This window comes from Centroberyx affinis, unplaced genomic scaffold, assembly GCF_046629955.1.
Source record: "Centroberyx affinis isolate AG114_WGS23_722 - 3 ecotype Tasmania unplaced genomic scaffold, CSIRO-AGI_Caff_v1 ptg009934l_1, whole genome shotgun sequence".
NCBI lineage: Eukaryota > Metazoa > Chordata > Actinopteri > Beryciformes > Berycidae > Centroberyx > Centroberyx affinis.
The window spans coordinates 1-13,269 of NW_027284690.1; the positions used below are offsets into that span (position 1 = coordinate 1).

At 42.8% G+C, this 13,269-nt stretch overlaps 1 protein-coding gene across 1 annotated transcript; it reads right to left on the reverse strand.

Annotated features, from left to right (window-relative positions):
• Positions 1-999: 999 nt before the first annotated feature.
• Positions 1,000-12,846, reverse strand: LOC139640606 (histone-arginine methyltransferase CARM1; the record flags this gene model as incomplete). Its single annotated transcript, XM_071514779.1, has 10 exons — positions 1,000-1,141; positions 1,252-1,341; positions 1,435-1,520; positions 3,501-3,582; positions 4,757-4,847; positions 6,179-6,356; positions 8,441-8,551; positions 11,733-11,837; positions 12,298-12,404; positions 12,721-12,846. Coding segments are annotated over 10 exons (1,118 nt in total), but the record flags the coding sequence as incomplete, so codon positions are not given.
• Positions 12,847-13,269: the final 423 nt, after the last annotated feature.

A 13,269-nucleotide genomic window follows, 5' to 3' on the forward strand; every position in this document is an offset into this window, starting at 1 on the left:
TTATCTAAATCGCAATATGGCCAAGTGCAATATCCAAATCGCAGAAGCTGCAATTTTTTGATAAAGGTAAAATGTGTGACAAAACACCATTATAAATGAAGTGCTGTAGTGCTGCAGAGGTGCCCTGGCCTACAAATCTTGTTCTCCAGATGTAAAAAAAAAAAACATGTTTCTTTAGTACAGACCCCAACAAATGTCACATCATCAGGATTTTAATAGTTTGTTCAGTGAAAATGAAAATTGTGATGCAAAAATGATAATTTACACAAATCGGGAATCATATCGCAATCGTAATATCTGTCAAAATAATCGCAATATGATTTTTTTTTAACAATTTCGTGCAGCCCTACTGTAGTGGCTTTCAATGCAGTTATTTATGCAGTTATATAGCTTTTTACCCTTTTTACGTCTCTTATCAGCTATGATACAATATATAATTTATAAACAAATTATTTTATATTACACAAACTAATGATAAAATAACATAAATTATAGCATTACTAATAATTAGTAAACATTATTAATGATCATTTCATTGTTTGTTAACAGTAAAATAACTATTAACTACAGTTTAATTAACTATCAATTTACCATTTATTAATGATGGTTATTATAAAGTGTTACCGAAAATTGTACTACTGCTCTACAGCTATAGGCCTACTGCTGCCTTACTTTTTTATTCTTTATATCTATTCAATCCTTTCGTATTCTTGTGTCATTGATTTTTTTTATTCCTTGGGTTCTATTCCTTCTGTTCATGTAAAGCACTTTGTAAACTCTTGTTATGGTTACCTGTTGTTAGGTGCTATATAAACAAAGTTTATTTTTCTCAGTTTCACAACTCAGTTATTGCATTTAGCATCTGTTGATAGGGCCGATGTAAGTATCTAAATATAAGCCCTACTACCGGAAATAACAGCAAGAGGGATGGATGTAGAACCAAAACTAAAATTAAACCCAACCACCAGTGCTGCACACACACACACAGAAAAGGTTGTCCTACCTCTTATTGGCCACTAGCAGTGCTGTGCCGGACAGTGTATCCCCAGCCTTGGTGAAGAGGGGTGACTGCAGCAGACAGCGGACCTGGTACCAGTGGGTGAGGGGCTCTGTGGGTGCTGTGGACAGCCATACAGTCATTCTGGAGGGTGGGAAGAGAGAGATAGGAATGTTACTAATAGAAGGAATTCCATGAAGGGGGGGGGGGAGCAAGTTGATAGTTGATAGTTGATGCATCCACCAGTGACTTACACTGATCCAATGAACGCCACGTCAAACCAGAAGGCCAGGCCGTGCACCAGGCCCGAGTGCATCATGTGGAACTTAAAGGGAATCTCTATCCTGCAACCGAAAAGACACAGCAGAAACAAATTAACAGGTTTGATGACAAAGGGTATGAGACACACACACACACACATGGGTACACACACACACCTGTAGAGATCCTCTTCTTTGGTGTCCAGGAAGTTGACTGTGTATTTGACCGACTTGGCCATCAGAATACGGATATCAAACGTGTCCTGTGGAGGGAGAGATCAGTTCAGCATGCGGGACAAAAACATAGCAAACGTAGCAATAGCTCGATCCCCAGTGTGCCACGATACGATGTAATAAATACAAGTTCGACGACAACAAAGTGTGACTGTGCAGAACTGTGTTTATTTCTGAGCCACAAATCTTTATAGCGATGGCATTGTCTTGCTAGAATGTAAACAACAATTTCAAAATGCCATTACAAAGCGCAAATAATATAATTTGGATGGAGAGCTTGTGAAATTGTGATGGGCAAGCTGTCTCAGTTGTGATTACTACAGCAGAATAAAATGGAGCTGATATCAGGAGTCACTGCGGGGCAAATTCAGGTCAGGCAGTCAGTCAGTCAGGTAACGCTTAGTGATGTCGCTTCTTGAGATGGCCCCTAGAGGGCGTCTTTGACTAAAAGAAGGTCTCTCGCCTATGGACTAAATGCCACATTTATTCCCATACACTGATGCCATATTGGATCTCACACATTGAGTTACACTCTCTGCTGTCAATTTACAGACATCCACATCTTCTGCTGTCCTGCAAACTTTAACGGTAGGTAACCTGTGGTATTTAAGTGACGTGGTGGAATAGGTCATTTAACCGATAAACGTGCCGCACTATCTTATCGTTGCACCCACACACTGAAGCCACACTCTCTGCCGTTAATTTACAGATATCCACGTTTTCTGCTGCCCTACACACTTTAATGGCAGGTAACGTTATTGCCTGTGGTATTTAAGTTACGTTAGCCGCGGCGACACTGACCGTTGTGTCTTTCAATAAGAGCTGTCTGTTGTCCGGACAGAGCTGAGGACGCGTCCGTCTCCGTCAGATTTCCATCCGTTTTGACGGACAGAACGTTCAACCCAGTTGAACTTTTTCTGAACGGACGGATCGTCAGCATCTGTTATCGAATCGGAGGCGTTCCTACGTTTGTTCGGGGAAAAATAGCGGCGATCACAGACACAGCGGAACAACCAGAACAAAGATAAAACGGAGAAAGCCTGGTATAACGTTGGGATGGATGACTGGAGGGTTTCCAGGTCGGTTTCTTATTTAATTTATACTGTATAGTCTCTTTCTTCTTTTTTTCTATGAAGTAAGCTACTGTCTGCCTCTCCCACCACGCTGACAGCCCAATGGACAGGAATCTGTCAATAATTCTGTCCGTTTTCTGTCTGTCCGGATCAGTGTGGCCGCAGCTAGTGGAATTCAACACATGGATCTGTACTTCTTCTGCCCCACGATACGTTTTGTCATATTTTTGCATTGCGATATATTGAATTTAGATATATTGCCCCATCCGTACTTGGTGGATGAATAAAGGACATCAAAAAAAGGCTGGTATCCTTTCACAATATGATAATACAGCATGGTACAATTTCATATTAAAACAACTATGGAAACTATTTTGAAATTATATCAGATATAGAAGGTATTTAGTTCCTGATTTCACAAAATGCTTTAACTGCAATGAAATTACTGCATTTCGCTTTTATATCTATACAGGTTTTCAACGCTGGTGCAGGTTGTCGTATAAACATCTATTCACCTTCTAAATGCTGGGAGATTCTGAAACTAAAATGGAAGAGTGAAAAATCACATCCCCAATGCAGACACACTCCAAACACTTTCAGAGAGAGAGAAAGAGAGAGAGAGAGTGAGTCTGTGTGAGTGACTGAAAGAGAATATGAACAGGAGCTTGGAGCGAGTGTGATCATGTGGATCTATTCTGGTAGTGCTGACTGTGTGGACAGAACAGTGAACAGCACCCACTTTCACACAGGGGAGGCGTTGCATATTTGCTCCTGCCTTACTTTTTCCACTCGCTCACACGCTCAATTTTGCATAAACAAAACAAGCCCTGTCCTCTTGTAGCCCCCCCTCGAGACATAATTCAGCTCCCAACCGATCCATCCCTGTGTGTGTGTGTGCGTGTGTGTGTGTGTGTGTGTGAGGGGTGGGTTACGTACCACGATGGGCTGGCGGAAATACTCATCCACCGCTGCCCCCCGCAGGGCAGACAGGTCTACACCGTGGAAGGAGGGCTGGTACCTGAAGGTGAGATGGGGGAGGGGGGGGGGGGACAAAGTCAGATTTAGGGAGCGTCGTGGATGGAACCGTACAACAAGAGTGACTCAGTGTGATTTCAGCATCCAAAATGATTTCAAATCTCTTGACAGAAAAGGCTTTAAATGACAAGAGAATCCAGCTTTACTTTTGGAAGCGGAAGCTCAAAACAGCAGCTAAGGCTGTATCAGTATCTATCTTCAACATGACATGCAGGGACTTAGAAATACTGCAGACCAGACAATTCTGACTGCCAAGTTTTTCAAGTCAAAGACACCAACTGCTGATGTGCACACAGTGCAATATCTTACTGAACTAGTCATACAACCGAAAAATTCATATAAAAACTGAACCCAATTTAAATATATTGCATATTCATCAAATTCCCATGGGATTTGGAATTCACTTTTTATCCTGTAAGATGACAATGAAAAACTAAAAACAGTCCGATGAAAAGATATCCAACAATAGTGATTAAATAAGCCATCCAGAAATTGAAGGCTTGACTCAATTTTTGTTATACCGGTTTTGTTTATTAAGTGAGCTATAATAACTCTGAGTTTAGGTGCCACTAGTGCCTAAACTCAACAGTAAAACAGCCAATGACTCATTTATCCCCACTGCAGTTATATTGCTTATATTTCATATGAAATTATGTTGTAGAATTTTGTATTTTGCACTAATCTGGGACGGTTCATTGCAAATTGCTGAGCTACTGGCACCTTGTCTGGTCAACTAATGTTGGTCTACATGGGCATAAGTTGTGGTGATGTCTTATCAAGTCAAGTTTACTCATATAGCCCTTCATCACAAAGAACATCTAACAGGACTTTACAGAGAACGAGCCTAGCTAGATCTAACTAATCAACAACCAATTACAGAACCAAATGACAATACGGTATGCAACAAAATAAAAAGGAAGCAAAACAAAGCACAAGACACAAGATATAGATGTTGAAAAGACAAAACAGGCCTACCTAACCTACCAAACCTAGCCACCAACCTAGGTGCATACATTACATTACACCTTCTGTCAAAAAAGAAAGAAAATATAATTCCTTGGCCACTTCACAGCCGATGTGCACATGTATTCGAGTCGAGCCATTCAGATGTGTAGAGACAGGGTTTTTTTTTTTTAAGATATAATACACTTCCTCACCAAAAGTTGGCCTTGGTGAACTGCTCCATGTAGAGCTGTTCATCTGTGAAGGGGGCCAGGTGGACGTCACCGATAGTGGGGAACATTTTACCTGGAAAACACACAAACAGGGAAGAGGGGCGGTTAACAATACTGTAATGCGTTGGCGGCGATTTGCAATACACACGGAGCCTGGCTTCCCTTGTAAAGCACCCCCAGTCTATTTGGAGACTCCTCTTGGTTTAATCCGGTTCCACTCAATGCTCCTTCTCCTCCTCCTTCCCACTGTGCCTCTTTTCTATAAGATGCACCAGTGAGCGCGCGTGAGGATTAAAGAGGAAACCGAGGGAAAGCAGAAATAGGATGACAAAAACTCAGACCGACGACGACCGTGATCAGAGCGAGAAAAGGCGGCAGAGGGAATGTGAGGATTTAGAAGCCGTGCGGTCATAAATGTGCAGGTATCGTCTAACACGGTGGTTCTCGACGTGGGGCCCGGGGACCACCAGGGGTCCTTGGAACAGAACTAATCGGGTGATATTTCAGACCAAATGCAGACGATCACACATTAGTTCGGTCAGCAAGTAAACCTGTTTTTTTATTTTTTTTTACACAAACACGCCCTTTTAGTGGTCTTTCGCTCTCCCTCCTGCCGTTCAATACATTTTCTCCAAGTCTCTCTCTAGGCTTGGGCTAGAGCTGGGCGATATGGACCAAAGGCTGAATGGCGATACACGATATATATCTCGGTATTTTCTACGAAGTGGAGTACATGTTCAGTTGTAAGTAGGGCTGGGCGATATGGACAGAATCAAATATCACAATATTTTTGACCAAATACCTCGATATCGATATTGCGACAATATTGTAGGGATGACTATTGGTGCTTTCACAAAATATTTACACAATGAGATTTTTGATACATAATCATCAGTAATGTGGATATAATGACTAAGTGGGTAAAGGCAAATAATAGAACAGCTAGAACAGTCTGGTAAGTTCAGAAAATGACATCACTTTACTGTAATGCAGCCTTTAAAACCAGGAAAAGACACTTATGCCATATCACCATATTACGGTATCCAAAATCTAAGACGATATCTAGTCTCATATCACGATATCGATATAATATTGATATATTGCCCAGCCCTAGCTTGGGCCGATATTTGATATTACAGAATATTGCAAAATCTTATGAATTGGTTGTCTGCTATTGGCTGGTGTTTGCTTCCATAGAGTACAACAGGTGGTGAGATCACCTGGCACAAAGACCAGCCAATAACAGATGAGCAGAGCAGTACCCTACTTTTCACCATTAGGTGTCAGGGTTTGGAGTTTAGTTACTCTTTAATATCTGAATTTAGAGTCAAAAATTTGGGATATCGCCCCAAGCCTAAATCCCTCCTCGGTTACATTTCCCCCTCCTGTAAACCCCCTCCTCACCGTTGGGTTTGAGGAACTTCTTGGCATGCAGGTAGCTCTCCAGCATGCGCTCGTTAAACAGCATGTAGCCCATGGGCTCCGAGATGATGATGTCCACCTGCTCGGGCAGCGACACCTCCTCCACCTTCCCCGGGATGACCACCACGCGCTCCCCGAGACGGTTACTGTTCACCAGCACCTGGGGAGGGGGGGGGGGGGGGGGGGCAGAGGGCAAAGCTGGTTATTATGCAGGCTGTCGGGCTGATGAGGGCGTTTGTGAGCATGCGAGAGTCAATATTATCGTTTATCGCCTTTCAGTGGAATCATATCATGATGACATGGAGATCTGGGATATATCGCGACACACAATTTCTGCTGTGTAAAATGATAACAAAGCAAATTTAAAAACTCTTAGAAAATGAGGTATGAAACATTTTAAGGAATATTACTTGAACATTTCAGTTTTGTTTACATCACACCCAACATTAGCATTCGGTTCAACGGGATGAACATTCATTTGATTATTTAACATGTGATTTGGCATACGTGAGCCATATCGTGATATATATCCACGTCGAAAAATGATTGCAATATTGATTTCAACCATATCACCCAGCCCTGGTTCACCGCATTGAACTGCGTGATAATAGTAAGTGTGATATTGAACAAAACTCAATATTATGAAACAATATGATTATTAGAATAAAATGGTTCATACCTCATCTAGTCAGATTTTGAATAAAATTTGCTTGTTATCATCAATTTAGAAAACAAAATTGTGTACCACTATAGCGTTTCATCACAATATGATTTCACTTAAAGATGATAAATGATAATACTGAATAATTGCCCAGTCCTCACACTGCAAGCTACAGAATCACCAAGTCCTTTCATTTCCTATAGAGCTGAGTGACCAGGGAAACTGGCCCATGTGTGAACGGTCCACAAGCTTGTGGCCACAGCTGAACTGATCATCGACTATCAACAGCCAATCAGATTTCCTTGCTTCCTTGTATTTCTACTAATGTGATTTCATCGACTGCATCCATTCAAAGCTTTTTGAACTATGTTCCATACGTGAACATGGGGTAAGCATGTGTACGCATTTACAGGTACAGAACAAAAGGCCGCACACTGAAATCTGCTCCCAAGGTCGGTGAATTCATTAACACTCTCAGAACACTCAACACAACTCAAAACGTCACACATGCACTGGTGTTAATAAATTCACACACCTTCAGAGCAGCTTTCAGTGTGCAGACTCTACTACTCATAATGGAGTTTTTACAAAAGCCTAATTTCTGACAGACATGTAGGACTTTTGGGTAAACTGAACAACTCTGTTTTTAGTCGCTCTTCACATTCAGCCGCTATCGGTGTTGTTACATTCAGCTACATTCAAGACACACAACACACTCAAAATCACCTCAGGCCAATAAACACTGCTGCCAGAAGTGGACTGGTACCAATTCTGACACCCATTTTTTTTACAACCCACACAAGCATCAAGTATTTTATCAAGTAAAGCAGCCAATATGAGTACCGAACACAGTACTACTCAATCTACAGTCATTCATGCTGCCTACGACTGGCCTATTATAAGACAATTACAAGAACAAGGGCATCAATCGCTTTTATTCTTTTGATGAAATTATGCGCCGGCCATTGGATAACTCTAAAAAAAAACAGAAACCATGTGTGGAGTTCAGTTCTGAGATACTGAGCAGATTTGATGTCCCAGCTGGCAAAACTGTTATGTACTTTCTATCTTTGGAGATATTTAACCCCCAAACAGTTCTTTTTCCATAAATCTCACCGCACAAACATAAAGTAACCATTAGTTATGTAATTCACGATCAACCTCTGATTGACGAACTCTCACACCGGCTTATTTGGAATACGTTAACAAATAAAGAACAGGGTGTTCGGTTAAGTCAAATAAAACAGGACGGCATTTGGCCTGCGTAAGACTCTTCATCTAAACAGTATGGGATATGCCAACGAACTTCAAAAGATTTTTCCTCCAATCAGAAAGGTTTTATATTGACTTCACCAGGACGGATGCCACCACCATGTCCAGCACCATGCGCCATGGTAGAGGGATTAGAAATAGGATGAAATGGACAAAGTATCAGAACAATATCATTCGGTATCGATATAAAATTCAGGGTAAAGACACTGGTATTGATTATTTCCAAGTGATACCCAACCCTATGGCGACAGTATTGATTATGTCTTCACTTGTTCCTTGGGGGAAGTGTGTGTGTGTGTGTGTGTGTGTACCTCGGCGTGCTGTGCCATGGTGCTGGCCTCCACAGCGTAGACCTTCCTGGCTCCAGCTTGGGCTGCGAAGAAGGAGAGGATCCCCGAGCCACAGCCTACATCCAGCACCACCTAGAGGGGGGCGGGGGGGGGGGGGGGGGGGGGGGGCACGAGAGAAGCAGGCTACAGTAAACAATGTCATCCCACACGAATGATGCAGCGCTGCTCTGGGCAAATCGGCAGCAAACATAGCTAGATTTTCCATCCAAATGTCAATTGAGTTTTTCGCAAACTTTTGAAAGGCTGCAAAAATAAAAAAACATAAAATACGATTTAGAGGATTTTCCATCAGCTGGGTTGAAGTGAATACATTGGCTTCCTGAATGTCAAGAAAACACATCCACCAGAAAAATGTAAAGTCTTTCAGTAGTTGTTTAGTATTAGTATTGAGTAGGTTGTATTTGTTCTTTAGTGTCAGCTAATGTTTGGTCATATTTCATGCTGTCTGCAGACCAAAACAAAGAAATGACATTGATGATATTCTAATGTACCAAACAATGTCCATACAATCACAAATATGTTAGAAAAAACACATATGATATTTCTGGAGGTTGTGGTACAGATAGTTCTGGAGGTTGTGGTACAGATAGTTCTGGAGGACGTGGTACAGATAGTTCAGGAGGTCGTGGTACAGATAGTTCTGGAGGACGTGGTACAGATAGTTCAGGAGGTCGTGGTACAGATAGTTCTGGAGGACGTGGTACAGATAGTTCAGGAGGTCGTGGTACAGATAGTTCTGGAGGACGTGGTACAGATAGTTCAGGAGGTCGTGGTACAGATAGTTCAGGAGGTCGTGGTACAAATAGTTCTGGAGGACGTGGTACAGATAGTTCTGGAGGACGTGGTACAGATAGTTCTGGAGGACGTGGTACAGATAGTTCAGGAGGTCGTGGTACAGATAGTTCTGGAGGACGTGGTACAGATAGTTCAGGAGGTCGTGGTACAGATAGTTCTGGAGGACGTGGTACAGATAGTTCTGGAGGACGTGGTACAGATAGTTCAGGAGGACGTGGTACAGATAGTTCTGGAGGACGTGGTACAGATAGTTCAGGAGGTCGTGGTACAGATAGTTCTGGAGGACGTGGTACAGATAGTTCAGGAGGTCGTGGTACAGATAGTTCTGGAGGACGTGGTACAGATAGTTCTGGAGGACGTGGTACAGATAGTTCAGGAGGTCGTGGTACAGATAGTTCTGGAGGACGTGGTACAGATAGTTCAGGAGGTCGTGGTACAGATAGTTCTGGAGGACGTGGTACAGATAGTTCAGGAGGTCGTGGTACAGATAGTTCTGGAGGACGTGGTACAGATAGTTCTGGAGGACGTGGTACAGATAGTTCTGGAGGACGTGGTACAGATAGTTCTGGAGGACGTGGTACAGATAGTTCTGGAGGTCGTGGTACAGATAGTTCTGGAGGTCGTGGTACAGATAGTTCAGGAGGTCGTGGTACAGATAGTTCAGGAGGACGTGGTACAGATAGTTCAGGAGGTCGTGGTACAGATAGTTCAGGAGGACGTGGTACAGATAGTTCAGGAGGTCGTGGTACAGATAGTTCAGGAGGACGTGGTACAGATAGTTCTGGAGGTCGTGGTACAGATAGTTCAGGAGGTCGTGGTACAGATAGTTCTGGAGGACGTGGTACAGATAGTTCTGGAGGTCGTGGTACAGATAGTTCTGGAGGACGTGGTACAGATAGTTCTGGAGGTCGTGGTACAGATAGTTCAGGAGGTCGTGGTACAGATAGTTCTGGAGGTCGTGGTACAGATAGTTCTGGAGGACGTGGTACAGATAGTTCACATACAACATTTCAGAAAGTTCAAAGCCACCTTTGATCTGTTGTGCAATCAAACCGAACCAATCACTGGGGGCGATCGTGCCAAGCCTGCGTCACTGTTTGCTCAACAAGTGGGACAGGAATAACTGGAGAGGAGCCTCACTCAGTGGACTGCACCTTTTTAAATGTACTCATTCAATCATTTACAGATTACAAGTATAGACTGTAGCTGCCTGAATCAAACTGGTCTTTGAAGTGCATGTTACTCTAAAAACCCCCACTGGGATCTCTGTCAGGTTCTCCGTGTTCTTTTAACGCTTCAACACTTTAACTGTTATGATGCAAATGAACTAAAATAAGCTCATGTTTCAAATGGCATGGCAACAGTAGCATTATAGATGCACCGATCAGGTTTTTGGGTTTGATTCTGATTACTGGTTTACTAACCAGCTGATCACCGATCTGATCACTATGATGCATTTGAAATGATGCATTTTACCCTGATTTCTGCTAATGACAAGCATAAACAGTACAATTTCAATTCAGCATTGTGTTTAACAAATTGTTCTTATGTCTGCATGCCTAACCATGTGGAAATAAAGTTTTTGTCCAAACATTATTACATGTTAGTGTGATGCTGTAAAAACGTTTTCATTGAGGCAGCATAGGCTCTGCCTTCTGTCCAATACTGTAAACCAGTGATTCTCAACCTCTTTCATATCAAGGACCCATAATTTAGTCCACATTAAGGCCACTGACCCCATCAGAGAATCAGAGAATATTTTTATAGGCAGATATGATTTTGTCCAGAATCCCATGACTATCTGTATTGTAGGTAGAGAGATAACAGTGAAAATATGACCAAAACTGTCATTCTTCTACATTCTCTAATTGTGTTAACTTCTTGTAAATGAAATAATGGTGAAGTTTAACAATTCATGAATTTGCTGGGGACCCCCTGGAGCCTCCTCAAGGACCCCTGTTGGTCCCCGGACCCCACGTTGAGAACCACTGCTGTAAACTATGTGTTATATACATGTACTGTAAACTTATGTTATGTAAGCCCATTTTTACATACTTTCTCCACATTTTTGTGTCATACATCCGATGGCTTTTGTGATAGCGCAGGTGAAACATTGCTTGGCTGATCACCAACGACTACAAAGAATGTCTACATAGTCTACTGATTATGGTCTAACTCAGTGTTTCCCAACCCAGTCCTCAAGGACCCCTTTTCCTGCAAGTATTGGTTCCAGCTCTACTCTTGCGCACCTGATCCAGTTAAGGTCTTAATGCTGATTGGTAGAGACAGATCTACCTGAACAGAGCAGCATGAAAGTGTGTAGGCCCAGGTGTCAGGTGTGCAAGAGTAAAGATGGAATAAAAACTTGCAGGACAGGGGGTCCTTGAGGACTGGGTTGGGAACCACTGGTCTAACTGATTGGTGCATTCATACTGTAGCATACAGGACATAGGGTTACCTTGTCCTTGAAGTCGGTGTGGTTCTGGAGGATCGCCCGTTGGTAGGTCCCAGTCCGAACGTAGTCCTGCATCATGTTCTGTTGCTGGGAGAGGTAGCCATAAAACTTGACAAGGAGAGGGAGGAGAGAAAGAAAGAACCCGTTGTTAGATGTGGATTTTATCACATAAGGTCAATATTGTACAAGAAATAAAACGTGGACGTAGATGGCAGGGTATCTGCGGGTTTCAAAAAGCAAAATTTAAGACTTTTTAAGAACTGAATACAAGACAAAATAAAGAAACACAGCTCGCAAAACCTTGAACATAGCTAATGAAAGTTGTGAAAGTATAAATGGGCAGAATAAGAAAAAGGACACCAGGAAATTAATTGTTAAGGGACATGAAGTCCAACTGTGTTGACAGGATGCAGATTGCACTACTAACCCTGTTCTATGTTAATCTAAGAGTGGACATTCAGCACGATGAAAATATAAGACATTTTAACACATTTTAAGGCCTCACACTTTGATATCTTAAGACTCAGGAAGGTGTGTGTGTGTGTACGTGTGTGTGTGTTCCTCTTACCTGGAAGTACTGTACAGCGGAGGACTCCTCTGTCCTGTCGCTGAAGACTGAACGCTCGCCGCTGTGGCCGCGACAGTTCTTCAGGAGGTTATAAAACGATGAGAAGTCTGGAGCGGAAAATAAAACGCACGCGTTAAGAGGTACAGGTCACATATTCTATTCTAATGCTGGAGCCTACATAACACAGTCCGCGATGCTTTTATACCAAAGGATACCAAAGGGGGCGAGGAGGGGCAAAAGATCAGCTACTGACTGACATAGAAGGGAGTAGATGGGGTGAGCTGTTCCTTTAAGTTCAGTACTAGCTATCCCTATTCTGGAGGAAGGACACAGGCAAGATTGAGGTGGTCAGTAGTGTTCAGTGTGTGTTAGGGCAGGGTAGGGGGCGGGGGAGAGTGTGTTTTGGGTGTTTTGGGTGTGTACCTGCGGGCGAGGAGAACTGCAGCAGGACGCTGTTGCAGCCCAGTGTGATGATGAATGACTGCTTCCCCACACGGCTGCACTCCGTCTCCCTGGAAACTGAACACTTGAACACACACGTCTCCTCTCCTGGAAAAGAAAAAGGAAAGGGGGGGGGGGGGGGGGGGGGTTAGGACTGATGACACTATGAGACATACCTGCATACAAGGGGGTCAGAAATTTCCACCCAACTTCGCTTTGGTGGATAAATCAATCACACGCCACACTGGCATTTGAATGGTTATACCCAGTCTTTGACCTTCTTAAAATTTGTCCCTACTGACCGCCGTACACTCTATCTGACTGTCAGCCACTCAAATCAAAGCAAAAACAATTTCTCTGTATCAAACAGTCTCCCAAGCGTCTAAACTTCCTGGACGGTTAACCAGCCGAACGTTAGTTGAAACTTGAAATGTTATTCCCATGTGGCGGCACACGGCAGGTGTGAGGCACCGAAGAAACCATGAAGACCGAGACAAAAAAAAAAAAAAAAAAAAAGATTCATTGTGTGAC